Source organism: Mustela putorius, unplaced genomic scaffold (assembly GCF_011764305.1).
Source record: "Mustela putorius furo isolate JIRA1106 unplaced genomic scaffold, ASM1176430v1.1 tig00003949_pilon_pilon_pilon, whole genome shotgun sequence".
Taxonomy (NCBI): domain Eukaryota; kingdom Metazoa; phylum Chordata; class Mammalia; order Carnivora; family Mustelidae; genus Mustela; species Mustela putorius.
The window spans coordinates 4459103-4479776 of record NW_025422093.1 but is presented as its reverse complement, the minus strand read 5'-3'; the positions used below and the strand labels follow the sequence as shown (position 1 = coordinate 4479776).

The following is a 20674-nucleotide window of genomic DNA, read 5'->3' as shown; positions in this document are numbered from 1 at the left end:
AAAACACTTACTTGAAACAGATCACATATGCTCATAATCATGGCTTTTTAATTCATTTATGGGTTCTTCTTTCAATGAGAAAGTGTTCATAAATAACAAATGGGAGTTACCTGTATTCCTTTCTTTAGCTGGGCCACAGCACAAGTAAGTTGAGACACTTATGATAGCTCATAAAATCTATAGAAAAGCTGGAAACTTATAAGGAGAAATGTTCCAGAAGAGAATGTTATCATAAGAAAATGCAAGCAGTCATTACGACAATGAATCCCCAGTAGTAGGTTAGAAGGAAGAACTCTGGAACAAGCCATTTTCTGATAAAGTCCTTTTAATGGAAAATGTAAAACCCCTTTCAACTTTAATGTACAAAGCCATATGTAACACTTGCACTTTTAACAAATAAAAGCAAGCCAATGTTTTAAAAAAATACATCATTAAATGTATATATGTATATATTTACATAGCATATTAAGTTTAATATTTAGCTTTAAAAGTTCACATAAATTTTACCAAAATGAGACAATTTTAAATAAATTACACCTTTTGAAAATGTTTAATTGTACAGTCAATAGCTTCAACAAAATATTGAAGTGTCCTTATTTAGTATCTACTTTATATACTTCATATTTTACAAATTTTACAATTATTTGGCAGTAATTTTCTGATTATGACATGAATGCTGTGCGATTCAGCAATTTCCCAAATGCAGGCAATAGCTGGTGTTTGTGTCCTATTCTCACAGTAACTGTCTCAATGTAGTGAAAAATATCAGTTATTTTAGTAAACTGTACAAGGTCACATTTACACTTGATCAACAATATAGCATAGAATTTTGTGTTTTGTTTTTTTCAAAAATAAATACATCATTTTAAATCTGGCATTTTCACAAACATCATATACACTATAATACAAAAACAGCTAGGAAGCGCTGCTTTATAAATTTAGCTTGTTTTCATAACTAACATTGAATCACAGGGGCTGTGACATATGCTATACTGCTGCGGTATCAGTAACAAGTAATTACTACAAAAGAGAATTTCTTGGCACTGATGGTTTTATGAAGCTTAAGTCAATGTGCATACGTAACATCGTTCAAGAGTAAGTGATTCCAGTTCAATGGCCTAAAAACATCAAACTGGACACCTAATTTTCTTCCATGTCCTCTACTTCATCTTCATGTATCTTCAAAGCTCTCACCATTTCCTTGACTGCATGATACAATATATTTTTAACCTGAAAGAGATGTTGGCATTTCTAATCACTTCAGCTGGAGATAAAAACTAACAAATGAAAATTGCTATATTAAAAATTTTTTTTTCCTTAATGAAACAAAGCCAAATTCAAGAAAAACAAATGTCATAGTTAAAAATGTTAAACCGCAAGTCAGGATAAGGGTCACTAAAAATCATACAATTAAATGCATATTGTTAACATGTGGTTGCTATTCAATTATGACAAACTAGGCAGTGATTACCCAAGCAGTTCTGCAGGTTTCCTATTTCTGAATTGAAAAGTCATGCAGAGCAGGAGCTCGTTAGAAAGTTCGTCTCTTACCTGTAGTTTATCATCATAATTGATTTCCTCCTTCAAAAGTCTCAGTTCCTGTGTTAAGTGAAATGACTGTACAAGATGTTCTGGAGACACAAAGTCTTCAGTTACCTGAATACAGCTGTGAAAATTCTGTACCTATCCCCAAAACAAAAACAGTGAAATTTCAATTTTAGGAGGCAGCACTATCAGAGAACTTATTTTCCCCAAAACATCAAATGCATTTCAAAGCAGAACAGGACTTAATATAATGAAATATTTTTACATAATGAAAAGAACAGAACTTTTCCAGGAATCCTTCAGAGAGGCTGATAATCAGATCCTAAATTATCAGTTTAGTCAAGGTGACTTTTTGGTATTACTTTAGCAACAACAACAAAAAAGCTAACTGGAAGGTATCTGCTTTACCATTTAGTCAAACAATCTGATGTTTGTTGATGCTCCTTTGGCTTTCAGCATTTGGGTCATTTCACTGTTAACTTTTTTTCTTTTAAGACTTTTCTTTATTTATTTGAGAGAGAGGGGAGGGGCAGAGGGAGGAAGAGAATCTTAGGGAGACTCCCCACAGAGCATGGAACCCAACTTGGGGCTTGATCCCAGGACCCTGAGATCATGACTTGAGTCAAAATTAAGAGTTGGACGCTTAACCGAGTGAGCCATCCAGGTGCCCTTCCCTGTTAACTTTTACAACAGAATGTAGATCAAAGCAAAAGAAACGAAATTTAGTTTGTGAGGAATGGGGATGAAAACTCTAGTTTCAGCTATCTATTGCTCACAACAGTTTTAGAATTACCCTAGGATTTTATTGTGCCTTTCTTTCAAATACTAAAGTATACCTTCAGGCTCCCCTGGCATCAGTACAACTGTTTTTAATAGTTATCCCTCCCCTGACTAAATGGTTTTCGGAAGAAGCCAGTAAACAATCTTATCTGTTGGGGCGCCTGGGTGGCTCAGTGGGTTAAGCTTCTGCGTTTGGATCAGGTCATGATCTCAGGGTCCTGGGATCAAGCCCCACATTGGGCTCTCTGCTCAGCAGGGAGCCTGCTTCCCCCTCTCCTCTGCCTGCTTCTCTGCCTACTTATGATCTCTCTATGTCAAATAAATAAATAAAAATCTTAAAAAAAACCCAAACAGCCTTATCTATTATTTGTACACCATGTACAAATTGACTCAGTACTTCACTATTTCTTGGAATTGTTTTCTATTAATACTTAGTATAATCACACAGAAGGACCGGGCTGATCCAATCTGGATTTTATGACATTTTAGGTTGTCTTCTAGTGGTATGAATGGATACCACAGAATTCCTAGGAAAGGAGAAATAACTGAAAACTAAAGCATTTACACTAATTCTAATTTTTAAAAAAGATTTTATTTGCTTGGGAGAAAGATAAAGGGAGAAGCAGAGGGAGAAGAACAAGCAATCTCCACACTGAGCATGGAGCCTGACACAAGGCCCTGAGATCAGGACCAGAGCTGAAATCAAGAGTTGGACTTTCAACCAACTGAGCCACACAGCCATGCCAACACTAATCCTAATTTTTAGGTTTAGTTGGGAGGTGTGAGAAGAAGACAGTTAAGTGGGGAACAGAGAACAGTGAGAAAAATCTAACAATAGAGTGATGGAATCCAAAGGCACTGAAATTCCTCCTCCGGGCATACTATCTACCTGAACAGCTAGCTGCTCAATCCTGCACGTTGTTTAAGTCAAGCGCTGTCCCTCTAATGCTCACCTGATAGCATATTTACGCATTCTCTTGCTTTAATCATTATGATGTTGGTTCCTCTGCAGGATGAACATAGTGATGTCTCACATTTTCAGCGCTACTATACAGTCTCCCTGGATCTTCACTATGTGTCTCTAGAACAGATGCTCTACTTCACAGAGCAGGAAACTATGGATAAGAAGTTCAGTGCCTGTTCCAAGAAAAATCAGCCAACAAATGGCAAGCCAACAGGAGCCCAGCTTCTGTAACATCTTGTCTAACAGATGCTTTATGGTCCTATATTAACTCAGTCACACCAGCATAGTTTCCAAATGTCCTGTCTTGTTATGTCTTTCACTTCTGTGAATATGCTGTGGGGATTAAGTCCTTCAAAAGTTCTGGCATGTACCTTTCTTTGAGCATGTCTAGTTCTACTGTTTTATAATTTGTCTCTTCATCGATATCCTAATTTTGTTCATATGTTACCTTCCTGATTTTCTTCACCAATTTCCTTTAACTCTCTGAGTACATTTAAGACAGTTGGAATACAGTCTATGTCTAGTAAGTCCAGTGTCTTTGCTTCCTCAGGGCCAGTTTCTGCTGATCATTATCCCTTTTTGCTGAAAGCTGGACACAGGAACATTATAATGTGGTCACTGGAAATCAGATTCTCTCTACCTCACTGTTGCTGCTGATTATTGGACAAGGGTGTAGCCATCCATTTCTTGTTACTTTCCCACACTATTCTTGCAAAGGCTGTGTTCCTTGTTGGGTATGATCACTGAAGTCTGTTCCGCTATCTCAGTGGTCAGAGATTTCCTTAAATGCCCCAAATCAGCTGCCCTTTTCTTCACGGAACAGTCTCCCAACTGATGTTAATTTGGATTTGATTCCAGAGTTCTAAAAAAGTTGATTCTGTCAGTTTTTGCCAGTTCATGGTTGTTTTAAGTAAATCACTTTCAGAACTGTGACTTTTATTAGTGCTTAAAAAGGGTATTATGCTTTCTAATGACCTCAACCTGATAATATTTTGCTTAAAGGCTTACAGGTCAGTTTGAAGAGACAGGGTTCAGTCTTAAAAGTAGAACCCATTTGAACTTCCCATTCCACTAATTCCTTTTTTTGGCTATCTTTGATTCATTTACATTTCACTTCTTTGACAGACTCTTATTCATACTTGCCTGTGGGATCAACTGTAATCATAAATAGGTAGTGTTAAGAGAATGTGACTCTTGCCATATACATACTGACTTCGGAGAATTTAAGAGTGAAAGATTTTGCTGGAAGTTCTTTTAGCATTATGAATGCAGAAAACTCACAAGTTAGCAATATTATAAACTATGGATGACCAAGCATAATCAATTAAGATAAACAATTAAGGACAAATTTATCCTAAAGATTTTGTGGCTTAAAAAAAAAAAAAAAAGGCTGCTGTTTAAAATGAAGGCCACTGGGGTGCTGCCTGGGTGGTTCAGGCAGTTAAGCATCTGCCTTCGGCTCAGGTCATAATCCCAGGGTCCTAGGATCAGGTCCCACATCGGGCTCCTTGCTCAGTGGGGAGTCTGCTTCTCCCTTTGCCCCTCTCCCTGCTCTCTCTCAAATAAATAAAAATCTTTAAAATGAATGAATGAATGAATAAATAAACAAATAAAATGAAGGCCACTGAGGACATCAGGGTACTAGAGTTAAGACAAAGTAAATCCTGGAGGTCAGGGTCCACCTGCTCCATCTGGTGATATACTGGGGTTCCACAGATTCACTCATGTTTGCCAAGAGAAGATTAGCCTGCCACTGTTCTTAATATATGGAGGGTTGTGGCTAGGATACTTTCCCTCAGTGTGGCTTCTCAAAGTGCTCACGGGTGACAAACCAAAGAATACAATGTATCATATCTGGTCAAAACCATTTTTTGATAGATGCCTTGTGTTTGTAAGGACTTTCCATCTAATGGTTTTTGAAGTGTGATCCTCAGAGAGTATTGTAAGCATCACCTGGGGACTTGTTAGAAATGTAAAATTTCAGGTCGCTCCCGCAGACCCATTGAATCAGAAGTTCTGGGGGTAGGGTCCAGCAATCTGTTTTATCAAATCTTCTAGGAAATCCTGATGTATGCCAACACACGAGAAATACTTACTTAGACTTTGGGTTTACTTTAAGGACTACCTATAGTCTATTGGAAGTGAAGTCATCAATGAAAAGCTTTCAGGACCTCTAAAGTCTAAGTAAGTTGTAAATAATTACATCTCAAATGCAAGTTAATATTGTGAACATAAGAGTTCGTACTTCCTTTTAATTCTCTCTCAAAACCACATTATCATCACTTCTGAGTCATGGACAACATCCTTTCAAAAGAGTACAAATAACCATGCTGTCATTATCACACCACATAAGGAAAAGACAGAAATTTTTGTGCTTATAGCTGGCAATTCTATGCCAAAATATGCAGCAGAGTGGTCTTGGAACACTCAGCAAGTTAGTAGCAGAGCTCAGAATAGAATTTGCCAATCTAGGTTATACATGCTGTATTTAAGTATAACATCTTTTATACTCTAGAAATGAAATTTGCTCTCTAGAATCTAAGTGATATTTCTATATATCTCAAAAGAAAGCACGTCTTCCTATATACTTACGTATACAGTCGTAACTGGAAGTTAGATTCCAACCTAAGTAAACTTTTTGAAGGGGCCAGAAGACACATGAAGAGGCCAAAATTTACATGTTTGTACAAAGAGCACAATACATATAAATTATGTAAAGTTGTAACTTTGTTTTTATCTGTATTTGTGCAAAAATATGTTGTGTATAAGAACATATTTTCAGGCTGTCAGGACTTACAAATATTTAAGTGCATTATTCTAAACATGGGAAAGAGCAATGAAAAACCCATAAAACTCTGTCCTCATGAACTTTAAATTCCAGGTGGGGATTAAAAGACAATAAACAAGGTAAACAAATTATGAATAATATTAGAAGGTGATGATTGAAATAGGAAATAAAGCAGGGAAGATGACAGGGAACTGGGAGACACAATTTGCAATTTGCACTTTAAAACTAGGGCGTTAAGGAAGACCTCACTGAGGAAGGTGACATATGAGCAAATAAACCTTTAAAGAATGTGAAGAAGCAATCAGAGATCTCTTATAGAGATCTGAAAAAAGAATTCCAGGCCAAAGGATTAGCAAGCACAGTGGCCCTGGGGAGGAAACTTGCATGGTGTATTTGAAAACCAAAGAGAGGGCAGGGTGGTCAAAGAGAAGTAAGAAGGAGGGAAACTGGGAAGAAAGGTAATGAAGAAAGGCAGTGAGACTCGAACAGGATAAAAATACAGATCATTCAGGACCTTGTGAAGCTTTGAGCAGAATTATGTGAACTAAACTTTTTAACATGATTACTATGCCTACTATTTTGAGAAAACATGGCTTTCTACCCACAAAAAAGCAACAGCAGAGAGACATGTACATGGCATGGAATCTCTGGTAAACACTGACGGCTTCTGCAGGAGGGCAACTGGAGGCAAAGGTGAGGAAGAGACTGAATTTTTACTGTGAAGCCTATTGTACCACTTAGATTCTTTTTTTAAAATTAACATGTAATGTATTATTTGCCCCAGGGGTAGAGGTCTCTAAAATCATCAGGTTTACACATTTCACAGGACTCACCATAGCACATACCCTCCCCAATGTCCATATATACTACTTAGATCCTTAAAAATTGTATCACTTTATTACATTTCTTTTTTTTTTTTTTTTAAGATTTTATTTATTTATTTGACAGAGATCACAAGCAGGTAGAGAGGCAGGCGGGGGTAGGGGGAGCAGGTTCCTTGCTGAGCAGAGAGCCTGATGAGGGGGCTCAATGCCAGGACTCTGGGATCATGATCCCTGAGCTGAAGGCAGAGGGTTAACCCACTGAGGCACCCAGGGGCCCCTTACATTTCAAAATAAAAATTGAGACAGCATAAAACAACTAAACTATCCATACTCCCCCAAAAATGGAACCTTGGTACATACTTTGCACAATGTATAAAAATTAACTAAAAATGGATTATGGGTCTAAATTTAAGACTAACCACAATAAAGCTTTTAAAAGAAAATGTAAGAGAAAATGTTTACTATCTTGGGCTGGGCAGCAATTTTGGATATACAACAATAAAAGTATGATACATAAAAGAAAAAACTAATCACCTGAACTTCATCAGAATTAAAATACCTCTCTTTGGAAGATATCATTAAGAAAATTTAAGGACAAGCCACAGATTAGGAGAATATATTTGCAAAGTATATATTAGATAAAGGGCTTATAAAGTATTGTAGTTAATACTCGAAACTCAGAAAAAAGAAAATACAACTGGAAAAATGTATAAAATATTTGAACACACAGATTTACCAACATAGATATATGGATGGCAAATAAATACATGATAAGATGCTAGACATACTTAGTTATTAAGAAAAAGTAACTTAAATTAAACCTACAATGTGATACCAATGCACGCTTATTCAAATGTTTAAAAACAAAAACTGACAATAAGCAGAGGAAATGGAACTCACATATACTACTTTGGGGAATAGAAAATGGTACAATCACTTTGGATAACCACCTGACAGTTTCTTACAAAGTTAATCATACATTTATTTTATGATCAGGAAATTCCATCACTTATTGTTTATCAAAATGAAATGAAAATCGATGTTCACAGAAAAACCTATATGCAAATTTTTTGGTGGCTTTACTTATTATTTGTCTCAAGCTGGAAAACACCCAAATGTTCTTCAGTTGGTGAATGGGTTAAGAAATTGTTACATTTGTATAATGAACAACTACCCAGCAATACAAAGGATCCAGGGGCGCCTGGGTGGCTCAGTGGGTTAAGCCTCTGCCTTCGGCTAAGGTCATGATCTCAGAGTCCTGGGATGGAGCCCTGCATCGGGCTCTCTGCTCAGCTAGGAACCTGCTTCCTCCTCTCTCTCTGCCTGCCTCTCTACCTACTTGTGATCTCTCTCTGTCCGTTAAATAAATAAAATCTTTATTTTAAAAAAAAAAAAGGATCCAAGTAATGGTATGTACAAAAACATGGATGAATCTCAGAAGTATTATATGTTGAAAGTCAGAACTATAGGAGGAAAACTAAGTAGTTGTAGGAATGTCAGATGAGAGATGAATAAAAAAAGGCAGGAGGGAATTTTTAGGAGTAATGTAAGTGTTTGGTATTTTGTTGTGTTGTTACCTAACTATACAGTTCTCCAAACTTAAAGAACTGCACTCTAAAATTTTACCTCAATTTTAAAACTGCACTGTCCAGTTTAACTTTAAGAAAATAAATATTGGGTAAGTTAAATATAAAAGGATTTTCAAGGGAACCTGTCTTATATTATCAAAAAATTCTTTCTATTTACAAAGCAGTACAAAATGTACTATTCTCCTAAATAGGCTACTCCATTGAGGGTGTTTTACATTTTGATACAGATTAGCTCTTTTCTGATAAGAGACTAGAAGGCAAAAAAAATGGTATGCGGGAACTTGAATTATTAATGATACAATATCTCTGAAATGATCAGGTAAGACCATGGGACAATAAAACAATTTAACATAAATAATGCATTAAACTTAGTATAATTAACACATTTTTTCCTCTAGGAAGTTATTGTCATGAAACAGGTATATTTATTATGATGTCTGTATTTTACTGTCATAAATGCTATTTGATATCTAAGAATGATAAATCTAACCCTGAGCTTGACATGTTAAAAACTAAGCAAATATGATCACTTAAAGAATATTTGTGCTATTACATAATGGTGTGACAATGCTACACAGGCAATAATTGCATATATAGTTATATAAAATGTGGAAAACATTCCTTGGTTTAAAAAAAAAAAGGATACACACCTGATACATCTCAACTATCATGTGGTAGAAGAGGTGGGGAACCAACTCTGAGGGTAACTAGCTTTCGTGGTTCTTGGATTTCCTGGGCACACTCTGCTACTATGAGGGCTAAGCTGGTGTGTGGTAGCTCTAGTCTATTTATCAAAATCCACTGTATGCTTTTAATCCAATCCTCCATGCCCATTATCTATTCTATGCCTTTTTTCCAGGTCCACAGAGTCAAGCCACAGAAACAAAGATAATGTGTTTATTATACTTCTTAAAATTTGTGGATCAATAGCTATAAAAATTACATTATCATCTTTCTTTGGACACACTATTGCTATGTTAGCAAACAAGGCAGGAGTTACACTAAAAGCCTGAGTTATGGAACGTTCTAGCCAACACTTCATTCTGCTCAGTTTGGTGCCTAGAAAATGTGTGATCTCAGGTCTTAATACTTAAGTGTTAAGTCTCTCTACTGAGAACTAAATATATAGTATGTCTCTTTTTCCTCCTTAAAAAGTCTTAAAAAAAAAAAAAAAAGATTTCGATCCACTAAGTGGAAACAATATAAATACGGAAATCTGGCTCACGTTGAACCAATTTAAGTTCTCAAAGCATTTAATCGTGTCAGCTCTTTAAGCAATGGAAAGTTATGTTTGTGGTTTCTTAATGAAAGCAAACTGGGTGCAGGTCATTCTCTTACTTATCAGGACTTCCTTTTCAAAATCGGTTCCTTCAGTAATAGATGTGTGAAGAATAAGTTCCTGTGTACCTGATGAAGGGCTCCCGCTGGTAAAACAATGGCGTCACCAAGGAACTGAATGAGAGTCCAGGTCCTAACTCCATACTCCTCAAGAAGTCTCTGGCGCAGCTTTTTGTTCACGTACCAACTTTGGTCACGTATCGGATCATGTTCTGGGAGAACTTCAATGCCTTGTTCTTTTGAAATCTGTAGTATGAATTAAAATGAAAATATACACTTCAATTTTAAGTAAGGGAAATGGTAAATTCTGTTCAGATAAATTCCAATTTTCTTTGCAATAATCATCTTTTGTTCTTAGAATCTCATGGAACGATACATGTGCTTAAGTTAAATAAAATAATATTCTATGACAATTTGAAAAGCCAAGGGATATTAAAACAATACTGCACACTGAGATCGTGTTAATAAATGGGCTGTTAATAATGGGTGCCTGGGTGGCTCAGTCAATTAAGATCTGCCTTCGGCTCAGGTCTTGATCCCAGGGTTCTGGGATCAAGCCCCACATCAAGCTTCCTGGCTCAGCAGGAAGCCTGCTTCTCCCTCTCCCACTCCAACTCCCCCTGCTTGTATTCCCTCTCTTGAGGTCTCTCTGTGTGTCAAATAAGTAAGTAAATAAATAAAATCTTAAAAAAGAATAAAAAAGTAAAGTGAATCATACTACCACCTTCTCACCTCTTTCATCCACCATGAAGTTTCCATCCATTTGGTTTCTTCTTTATAATTGTTTCAACAGTATAGCACAGAGATTAGGAAAAGCTTAGCTTAGTAGCTTTTTTTGTCAAAAGCCAAACTATCCTGTATGAACTTGAACATTTCCTGATCTTGCTTTTTTTTTTTTTTAAATTTAAGTACAAAGATAAACATCTTTATATTGCTAACCCTCTAATCTCTGACAAATCAATTTCAAGGGACCCTTTTACTAAACCAGTGAATTAACCATTCTGCTTTAGAAAGCAAAATTTATAACATTTTAAGTTAAAATACTGGTAGGTATTGAGATGAGACAAGAGGTACAGAGCTACAGCTCCTTTACTTCATACTGAACAGAGACAAACCTTAAGTCTATTCTCAAAGAAAATGCAGTATTAATGAGAAAAGCAGCAATGATGGCCCCTTGAGAGAAATGCCTGTAATTGCATATTTAACAAATATTTGAGCAAAGGATTGAACTAATCATTCTAAATTAATGTGTTTCATTCAGTGTTTAACAACTAAATTAAGGTATGATTACTCAAAATTTCAGTCTATTCAAATAAGTGTAACATTCAAATAAGTGTAACAGAGCAATTGATGTGGTTAGGAGCAGAATTACTGCCTGTGTCAACAGCCAAACTATTAATAAAAAAAAAAGATCCTACCTTCTTTAGATGTTTCTATGACATATTTTTATATCCTATAATTTTCACCACTTTTCAATAAGGGTAACCTCTGACTCATCAACAGATTAGTTCGTTATATAAGATAGGGGAGCACTAGCAACTGAGAAGAAGTTGCCATTCAAAGACCTCAACATGAAAAGGGCTTTAAAAGGAGCAAGAGAAAGGAGCTTTTGACTTACAACAATAGTAAGCAGTTCCCTCCTCTTTTGAAGTAAAAATTACCTAATGATCCTATATTCCTGAATGCCAAATTAAGTTACATTAAAAATTACTAAGTCCTTGGCTCAAGGTAAAGAGATAAACTATGTGCGACCTAAATTTATACCTTCTGAAGAAATTCCCTTATCTTGTCAATGTCTTTCCCTGCATAAATATGCCACAGAGCACCAGGTATTTCACTTGAGTCCTTCAATCGTTTTCTTAAAATGTCATCCAAATCTTCCTCCTCAAATTTCTTGAGTATTCCTGAAACATAGGAGAATATTTTCAAATTGGTCATTAAAGACCACCAGAAAGCCAAGTATCCTAGAATTGATCTATGGGAGCAGAACAGTGCCAGACTAGATCAGGACTCTTAGTTAAAGAGGAAGTAAACCCAGTTAAACTGTTACAGAACAGAAAACAGTGACCATGCATAACAAGGGACAGAGTAACGGTAACTTTCCCAGATCATTTGTCTTCTGCAAACCAAGGACCAAGAGACTAAAAACCCAAGGGTTTCTAAATCAAATTTTACCAACTTTCTTCCTGTCCTAAGGGGGTGGTCGTAACAGTGATCTGTACTCATACACCATTTCTGAACTTAAACAAGACTTTCATGGCTACTACTAACTACTTAGTAAGGTAGGCAAGGATCATAACCTCTATTTTATTTTGGGGGCTGGTGGGGGGGGCAGGCAGGGAGAAGAAGAGAGAGAATGCTAAGCAGGCAAGCACCAGCTCAGTGTGGAGCCTGATTCGGGGCTCAATCTCATGACCCTGAGATTATGACCTGAGCGGATCATGACCTGAGTGTAGTTGGTGCCCCAACTACAGCGAACATTTTAAAGAAAGGTTCTTTTCAGAGTAAATTTATTGCTTGCTACAAAGAATACATGAAATGTTTCCTAATTTTTAACAGTAGATTCTTCCTTATGTTTAAAGTCGATTGCAAAGATTTCTTTATTTAGTCATTTATTCTTTATTCAGTAGGTCCTGAGATCAGGACCCCCATCAGACCCCCTGCTCAGCAGGGAGTCTGCTTCTTTCTCTTGCTCTGCTCCTCTCCCTGCTCATGATCTCTTTCTTGCAAAATAAATGTACAAAATCAAGAAAAAAAAAGGAGGAGGGGGATAATTGGGGTAGGGAAAACCTTTTTCATTTTTTTTTTTTGAAGATTTTATTTGCTTATTTGACACACAGAGAGAGAAAGAGAGAGATCACAAGTAAGCAGAGAGGCAGACAGAGAGAGGGGGAGAGCAAGCTCCCTACTGAGCAGAGCCCCTGATGCAGGCCTCAATCCCTAGGGACCCCCGAGACCATGACCTGAGCTGAAAGCAGAGGCTTAACCCACTAAGCCACCAGGTGTTCCGAAAGCTTTTTTAAAATAAGGCCTCTAGGGGGAGGGAGATGACATTGAGCCACACTTTGAAGCGATTTACCAGGGAGACAGATAGGTAGGTAGAGGAAAAAGCATATGCTTTAAATAAGCAGGTGTTTCTTCAGGTTTTAGGCATTTACCCTAAAACACTCTCTTGGTGATCATCTATAAAGAGTGGCAAAAGCTTCAGATAAAGACAGCCATAGGATTACAATGATGAAATGTTTTCTTAAAAGACAAAATACTATACTTATAAATGAGGGATGGGCGGTGAGCAGGAACAAGGATGAATAATAAAGGCTCAGCATTTGAGGACATGAAAGATTAGTAGAGGAGAAAAGCAGGTATAAATTCTGTATTATAGAACAAATGCTAAAGGGGTTGATTTGAAAAAAGTGCAATGAGGCACAGAAGAGATAATGAACTCTGTGGAGTCACAAGCTTTGAAAAGATAATCTGAACCACAAGTCATACTTTCTGTATTAGAGATAGGACTACAACCCAAGTGTACCTGACTCTCAAATCCCTGGGAGTGGAGGAAGTGAAGAGTTTATCGATTATAATAAATGTTAATTTAGGAAGCTGAAAAACAGTATAAAAATGAGTTTCTAGTTTGGGGGGAATTCAGGTTGTGTTTTAGGGAAGCTGTCAAATATACAGAAAAGTAGAATGAATACTATAGGAACCCCCATGTCCTCAGCACCTAGTCACTAAGCTTTAGATACCTCCTTCGCTCCAGATACAGAGCTGGTTATGTACATGGTGGCTGAGTCATGTATAGAATTTCAGATAAAGTACATGTAAACTAGAAAGGTAGGAAAAAAATTCTCTGACTCTAGGAAAGCCTGGGATTCTATAAGGGTAGTTAAGAACTAGGGGAGTAGTATCACAGAAGCCAAGGGCAGTATCTGAAGAAGAGGCAGTGATTGACAGTACATTTATTTCAGAAGGGCAAGCATTAAGACAACCAGAAAGAAACCACTGAAACCACTTATCCAATTGTGAATGTTGGTGAGGGCTGCTGTAAGTAATTTCAGTGGGGCAGCAGGTCTAAGGCCAACGTGCATAGAACTGAAATGTGAGTAAGAGCTGACAAAAGACAGCAAAGAATTTGTTAGAAAGGCTGGAGCTACAGGATGGTGGCAAGGAAGACGAGATTTGAAAGTTTTCTTCTGAACAGTCTAGAGTGTACTTCTACTCTGAAGAAAATAACCAGCAGAGAGGAAAAGTTTAAAGACCTATTTACATAGAAGGGGATAGCAGATGGAACAAGGTTTTGGAAAGAAAACTAGAGGATGGAATCTAAAACCTCTACAATGGATAGAAAAGCTTCAATCTACTTTGGAGAAAATATCCCTTCTCTGATAGTAGAGGGGAAAACATGAACGTCTGAGGCACAAACCAAATCTTAATCCTCCTCAGAACCCCAGGACCCAGTTTCTATTCTCCAGTAAAGTATTTATAAGTAAGCTTAACAGTTTATTTCAACAAACAGAACATTTAAAGATAGGAAAGGAACAAATAAAAATACTCATTTTTAAAATTAAATTTGTTTTATTGAAAAAAGGTAAATCAAGCACTGTTAAAGATTAGAATATCCCTATATCCACTGCAATTCTTTCTGCAATCTTTGCTGTTTACTCAGAGGCTGACATTCTAGATAATAAATCCTAGTGTGTATGGTTATTCGGTTTCATCGCAAAGACCATTATTCTTCAAGTTTCTTTACCTGCTTTTGAGAGAATGCCATTTCCTTTTGCTATGCCAACATAGACTAGAATATTGACAACATCAGAAACTTCAACGTGGAGATTTGTTGTTCCTATGTCATGATCTTTAGCAGCCGCTACACCTGTGTATAAAATTTTATAAAATATTATTTGACTGAAAACATATTCTAGATATTCCCCCTAAAGTCAGCTCTACGAGGAAAATTTGTTAATTGTAATTTCAGCTTTAGTTTCCTTGTTCCAAAGCCTGCTCCCCAAGAGCCACAATCCAAGAAATTTCCATAAAAATCAAATTACTAGAAAATGTAAATATTTTGCAAGAATTGTACTTGCAAGAATTAGCAAGTACTTAACTATATTGAGTTATTAACTCAAATAACTCAGTTATTAACTATACTGGCTATTAATTTCTAATATAGTGATGACTTCAATGGATTACTAAAAAATGGATTTGATAGAGCCTAAAAATCACTAGTCGATTTATCTTTGGCAGAAGTTAAAATGTCATATAATTCCAAGTATACAGAAATGCAAATATATACCTACCATAGGCACTGCACAACCTGGGTCCTAGATCAGGGCGTACAAAAAATCCTGGCAAATGAGAGGCCAAGTTGAATTTTCCTTCTGGACTACAATATTCTGGCAATGGTAGGCTTTTTAAAAGATCTTCGTATCTGAAGAATAACAACATTGACTTCATCTGAATACAGATTAACTTTCTTGGGTGCCTTCATATACAAATTTTCAAATACAAATTTTCAGGTTGTTTAAACTTTTCCTTAAGGATTCTGCCAATTAACACTTCCCTTGACTTCATTTAGTTTAAATGAATGCCTAACACAAGGACAAGCACAGAACAGAAGTGACACGGAATTCTGAACTGCAATTCTTTCTCTAAACATAGCAAATTAAAAGCATCAAGAGAAGGAAGGTCATAAACAGTACCCAGCATCCTTTGATAATAGCATGTTTTCCTTTACTGACCTAACATAAAGACGTTATCCTGCTGAGAACAGAGATTGGGTTTTGTTCTTAATTGGCAAGGAAAATGCCTGAAATAAAATCAGTAGTTCCTTATCCTACTTCTGGGGATAATCTCAGACAATTTAAAAAACTCAAGAGTTAAAATAAAAAGTTTTAAAAATATATACCTTGCTGGCATCATAGTCTTGAAGTCTTCTCCTGAAGGGCAATCTTTCAGTTTTAAAACAACTGTTTCTCCATTTTTCGTTTTTTGTCGTTCTATAAAGAATGCAGTTTATTATTAAAAGGTAATTTCTGCCTTTTAATTTTTACTAAAGTTTGGAATGAATGACTTGATTATTGTACAGTATGTATTTAATGAATGCTTGCTTACTGAGTTTAATTTCTTATGTACTTACATAGTATTAGGACTTTTATTCCTTATGCATTTAGGTATTTGTATATTGCAAAAATATCCTTTAAAAATCTGTTTACAAATGTTATTGAAACTAGTCTTACATTTTTACTTTTAATTTTCTAAGTGTTTTACATAACATATGGGGTTTAACATCAAAGGTTTATGGGGTTGCTGAAAATATTCCCCATATGATACAAGTAAACATGATATAAATAACTTATTTATGGTCAAAGGATATTAGGGGTAGAACCAAGGAATAAGACCTAGTCTCTTGTTTCCAAGTATTTGTCTCTTCTTTATTAGCCAAAGTAATATAGACGTTTCAAAGATTAAAAATCTGTTAAGTCATGTTTGCAATTTATAATTTTGGGGGGCTATGTTTCAGAAAGCAGTGAAACAAACAAAAAACAACATACTTGAAACTTCTTCAAAACCATCCCAGAATTCCTTAACATTGGCATTTGAAATAATGCTGTCTTTGCAGTTCAGGAGATCAGCTTGGTGGTCTCCAAAATCAAGACTAATTGACTCCGCCTTCCACAAGCTAATGTTCATTTTCTTATGCACACCAGAAACCACTGCAGGCTTATAAATAAATAAATAGATAGATCGAGAAGTTAAAAGGTATATGAACACTTCCAAAATTCGATTTTATACACATGTACAACAAACAGGTAACATGTTAAGTTTTAGGACTAATGAGACTAATGACAAATTGTGAAAATAAAAGGGACTTCTGAAAATAGTCCCTGACCTGAAAAGATACACATAATATACTGTCAATGAGAATAGGTAAAGAGAGAATGCCATGTACATACACTGCCATTTTTTAAAAAATTAAAATTAACATGTAGTAAATTTTCAGGAACAAAGTCTTAAAGGGCTACCCTAAAAATTTCAGTTCTAGGTATATAAATATGAATTTTGGGCTGCATTATTTATAGACTAATTTTTGAAGATAGAACATAACCTACTTATATATCTTTATGTGTGATATATATAAAAAGATTTTAACAACATACATATAGTCCTTGAGATTAAAACATAATTTGTATTACTTAAAACACATACACACATTCTTTACCTCCAGAAGGATCATGATAAATAAAAATATTACACAATAAGGCAAAACATTAAATTTCAAGCTTAATGGCTGACTCCCTGAAAGTAAATCTTTCCTTTGAAATCAGATGAATTTGAATTCCCTCAAGGCTATCTAACCCAAAAACTAAAAACTGAAGATTTAAAGCTTCTAAAACTCCAATGCTGATGTAAAAAGACCTCTACAACAATCTGATATACTATCTCCAAGGTTCTCGGTTTTAAAAATTCCATTAGAAGCAAAAGTCTGGGATATAGAAAACAGAGAAAGTTGTGACTTGAGATTCTCTTGTAAAATACGGCATATATTAAGTGTTCTTAAACTTCATTAAGGTAATTTTATTTCGGGAACTATAGAGCAGAATACCCTAGCTAAGGTTCTTATCACAAAAGATCTCTCAATAAGAAAAGAAAAACAACAAAATTACCTTAAATCTGGTTAATGGCTTACATGGGGGACCACTCCATTAAACTTCCCTTCAACAGGCTAATAATACATCCAACTATTAAAAATAGGCTCAGCAATTAATTAACTATTGTTGGCAATTCAGGTATTAATTCCCAGTCCCTATTGTGGCTATCCAGCCCTGATGCAACTCTTCCTAACAGTAAATCATATTGTTAAAAAAAAAAAATGAGGGGCAAGTTAGCTAGTGTATTAGAATATTCTCAAGCAGAATTCGTAGGCTTACCATCATCATCATCATCTTCTCAAAATACTAGAAACCTTCCTATTTTGATTCCTTGCCTATACCCTTATTTTCCTTGAATTCAACTTCCAATCTGCTTTTGCTAGCAATTATTTTAATATGTCAATTTGACTCATCAATTACTATCTTCTACAGGATAAAATTCAAACTCCTCAGTGTAATATACAAAGGCCCCTCATAATCATAACTCTAACTACCATTTCTTACCATTCTCCCACATAACTCTTTTATCTATATTCCAAACAAAACTATTTAACAGTTCCCCAAGCACCTGATGCTCTTGTTTATTTCCAACCTCTTGTTCACATACAGAAAAATTTCACTTAACCCTTGAGGCATCAATTCAGACTACCATTTCTGAATTAGTACTCTAGCCTAGTCATTGCCTCTTTTGGGTTTTTACAGCACTTTAACAAAGTTCTCAGAGTATTTAACATACTTATTAAAATATTTATGTGACAGCTCAAGCACATAACAAATCAACTAGTCTAAATTATGACCTGCCAATGGCATCAGGGCTTCAAGGGGAGCCAACCAGAACACAAAGAAGAAGAAGAAGAAGAAGAAGAACAGGAGGAGGAAGAAGAAAAAGGAAAAAAAAGCTAAATATTGGGGTGCCAGGGTGGCTCAGACACTGGGCATCTGCCTTTGGCTCGGGTCATGATCCCAGGGTCCTGGGATTGAGCCTCACATTGGGCTCCCTGCTCAACGGGATGCCTGCTTCTCCCTCTCCCACTCTCCCTGCTTGTGTTCCCTCTCTCACTGTGTGTGTCTCTCTCTCTCGCTCTGTGTCAAATAAATAAACAAAGAAAATCTTAAAAAAAAAAAAAAAAGAAAAGCAAAATATTGTGTATGTGCAAAACATATGTATGAAATTTTTTTTTTAAGATTTTATTTATTATTTATTTGCCAGAGACAGAGGGAGAGAGAGCGAGCGAGCACAGGCAGACAAAGAGGCAGGCAGAGGCAGAGGGAGAAGCAGGCTCCCTGCCGAGCAAGGAGCCCGATGTGGGACTCGATCACAGGACGCTGGGATCATGACCTGAGCCGAAGGCAGCTGCTCAACCAACTGAGCCACCCAGGCGTCCCATATGTATGAATTTTTTCTGGGGAGAAAGGAACCAAGTTTTCTTCACACTGTGAAAAGGATTAGTGACCTAAAAAGATTAAGAACCACTGCACTAAAATAATTTATTCATCTTACTTGTTTTTATATGACTTAATTTTTATATCCTTAATGGCCAGCACAAAGGCCAGATTTTATGAGGAGCTCAATAACTACCTGTAGAATGAATAAAGTAAAATAAAATTGGAAACGATGTTTTCCAGAAAGAAAAAGACAACATAAATACTAAATTATGCAAATTGTTAATTTTGTTCATAATTTTTTAAAAAGATTTATTTAATTTGACAGAGAGAGAGATCACAAGTAGGCAGAGAAGCAGGCAGAGAGAGAGGCGGGGAAAGGAGGCTCACTACTGAGCAGAGAGCCCAATGTGGGGCTTGATCCCAGGACACTGAGATCATGACCTGAGCAGAAGGCAGAGGTTTAACCGACTGAGCCACCCAGGCCCCCCTGTTCAGAGATTCTGCTTTAATGTAATAAACTGCCACCTGAAATTAGTCCCATTCTATGAAAACTCTGGTCAAACAGAAAATAATTTTCATTTGAACAGAATTAAATGTCATTCAAGATTTGATGAACTAATGTGTAAATAAATGTTCTATAGACGAACATGAAAGGCAAAAACACCTACACTTTTAGTCTGAGGCAAATGCTTCTATAGAAATGAGTCTGTTAACTGGACTAAAATACAAATGTAAAAAAGGGAAGTAGTGTATTTTGTAAATATATGGCTTTATTAAAAGTCTCTCGACTGATAGCTAAAAAATTAATATCAATCAGTACTTTCCTTTTAATTCATATAAATCTGACCCAAAAGATAAGAATTCACAAAGAGTAATTTTGATAACCTTTTTGTTTTTGACATTTTACTTCCAAACGTGTTAAGTACTATCTTTCCCCTTTCTTCCAATCCAATCAGTTGCAGTTTCACTAATCACCTTAAAATACTCACTTGTCCATGTTTCCAACACTCTTTGAAAAGCTTCCAATTATTAATATTTTTATAATCTTTAAGCCACAGAATATGCTGCTCACAGATCCAGGAATGTGGTATATCACTATATAATTTGTTTTCCTCCATGGGTGATTTTCTGCTCTCTTTAGGCTCTTCTTTTGGCTCCGGTTTTACATTTATTTTAGAGGCTTTATTTGGTGGAATTTTGTTTTCAACAACTGAAGCAATTATGTCATCAAGAATGTTTGGCATGGTCCTTCCACTTTTACCACTCTATTTGGGGAAAAGTTGTATTTTGAGAGGAAATGTATACATTTTTAAACTTTCACTTTTACTACTCATATAGCAAACAACCAACACGAACATTTTGTGTGCCTTCAAGAATATCTAATCATGTCAGTGGATACACATCTATAGTCCCTACACTGTTCCTAACAGATAGGAACCAGAAGTTTGGTAGTCTTCTATGTTAGAAACTACCAGATCTGCAGAAACTCTTAAGTGCGGCCTTTTACATATTTTAGGACTAGTGCAGAGGAGACAGGTGGGTAGAATCTCCCATATACTTCTAAAGATCACTAAAAATTTGTGTCTATCTATGCAATTATTGTTTTTTATTTTCTTCTGCTACATAATTAGAAAAAAACCTGATTATCAAATATTTTGAATAATAAAACATTAACCATGTGATTTATTTCCCCTACTAGATACGTCGTTTTCAAATTCTGAAGGAGTCTCTTAGGGCTCTTCTCACATAAAATGCCCCTCCCCCAGCCTTTTTCACCTGGGGGGGAAAACCCCGATCTCCAGCTTTTAAGCTAT

General features: G+C 36.0%; 1 protein-coding gene across 3 annotated transcripts in view; it reads right to left on the bottom strand.

The window, feature by feature from the left end:
• Window positions 1–307: 307 nt before the first annotated feature.
• Window positions 308–20674, bottom strand: part of JMJD1C (jumonji domain containing 1C) — a 322492-nt gene continuing 302125 nt past the window's right edge. For all 3 annotated transcript variants that reach the window (XM_045069890.1, XM_004765693.3, XM_013063046.2), the window contains 9 exons: window positions 19850–20125; window positions 16377–16545; window positions 15731–15821; window positions 15123–15253; window positions 14576–14698; window positions 11593–11732; window positions 9898–10074; window positions 1552–1683; window positions 308–1230 (listed from right to left, as the gene is read on the bottom strand). In XM_045069890.1, coding sequence (XP_044925825.1) covers window positions 1141–1230; window positions 1552–1683; window positions 9898–10074; window positions 11593–11732; window positions 14576–14698; window positions 15123–15253; window positions 15731–15821; window positions 16377–16545; window positions 19850–20125 — 1329 coding nt within the window. In that variant the 3' untranslated portion in view covers window positions 308–1140. The remainder of the gene's footprint in view (window positions 1231–1551; window positions 1684–9897; window positions 10075–11592; window positions 11733–14575; window positions 14699–15122; window positions 15254–15730; window positions 15822–16376; window positions 16546–19849; window positions 20126–20674) is intronic.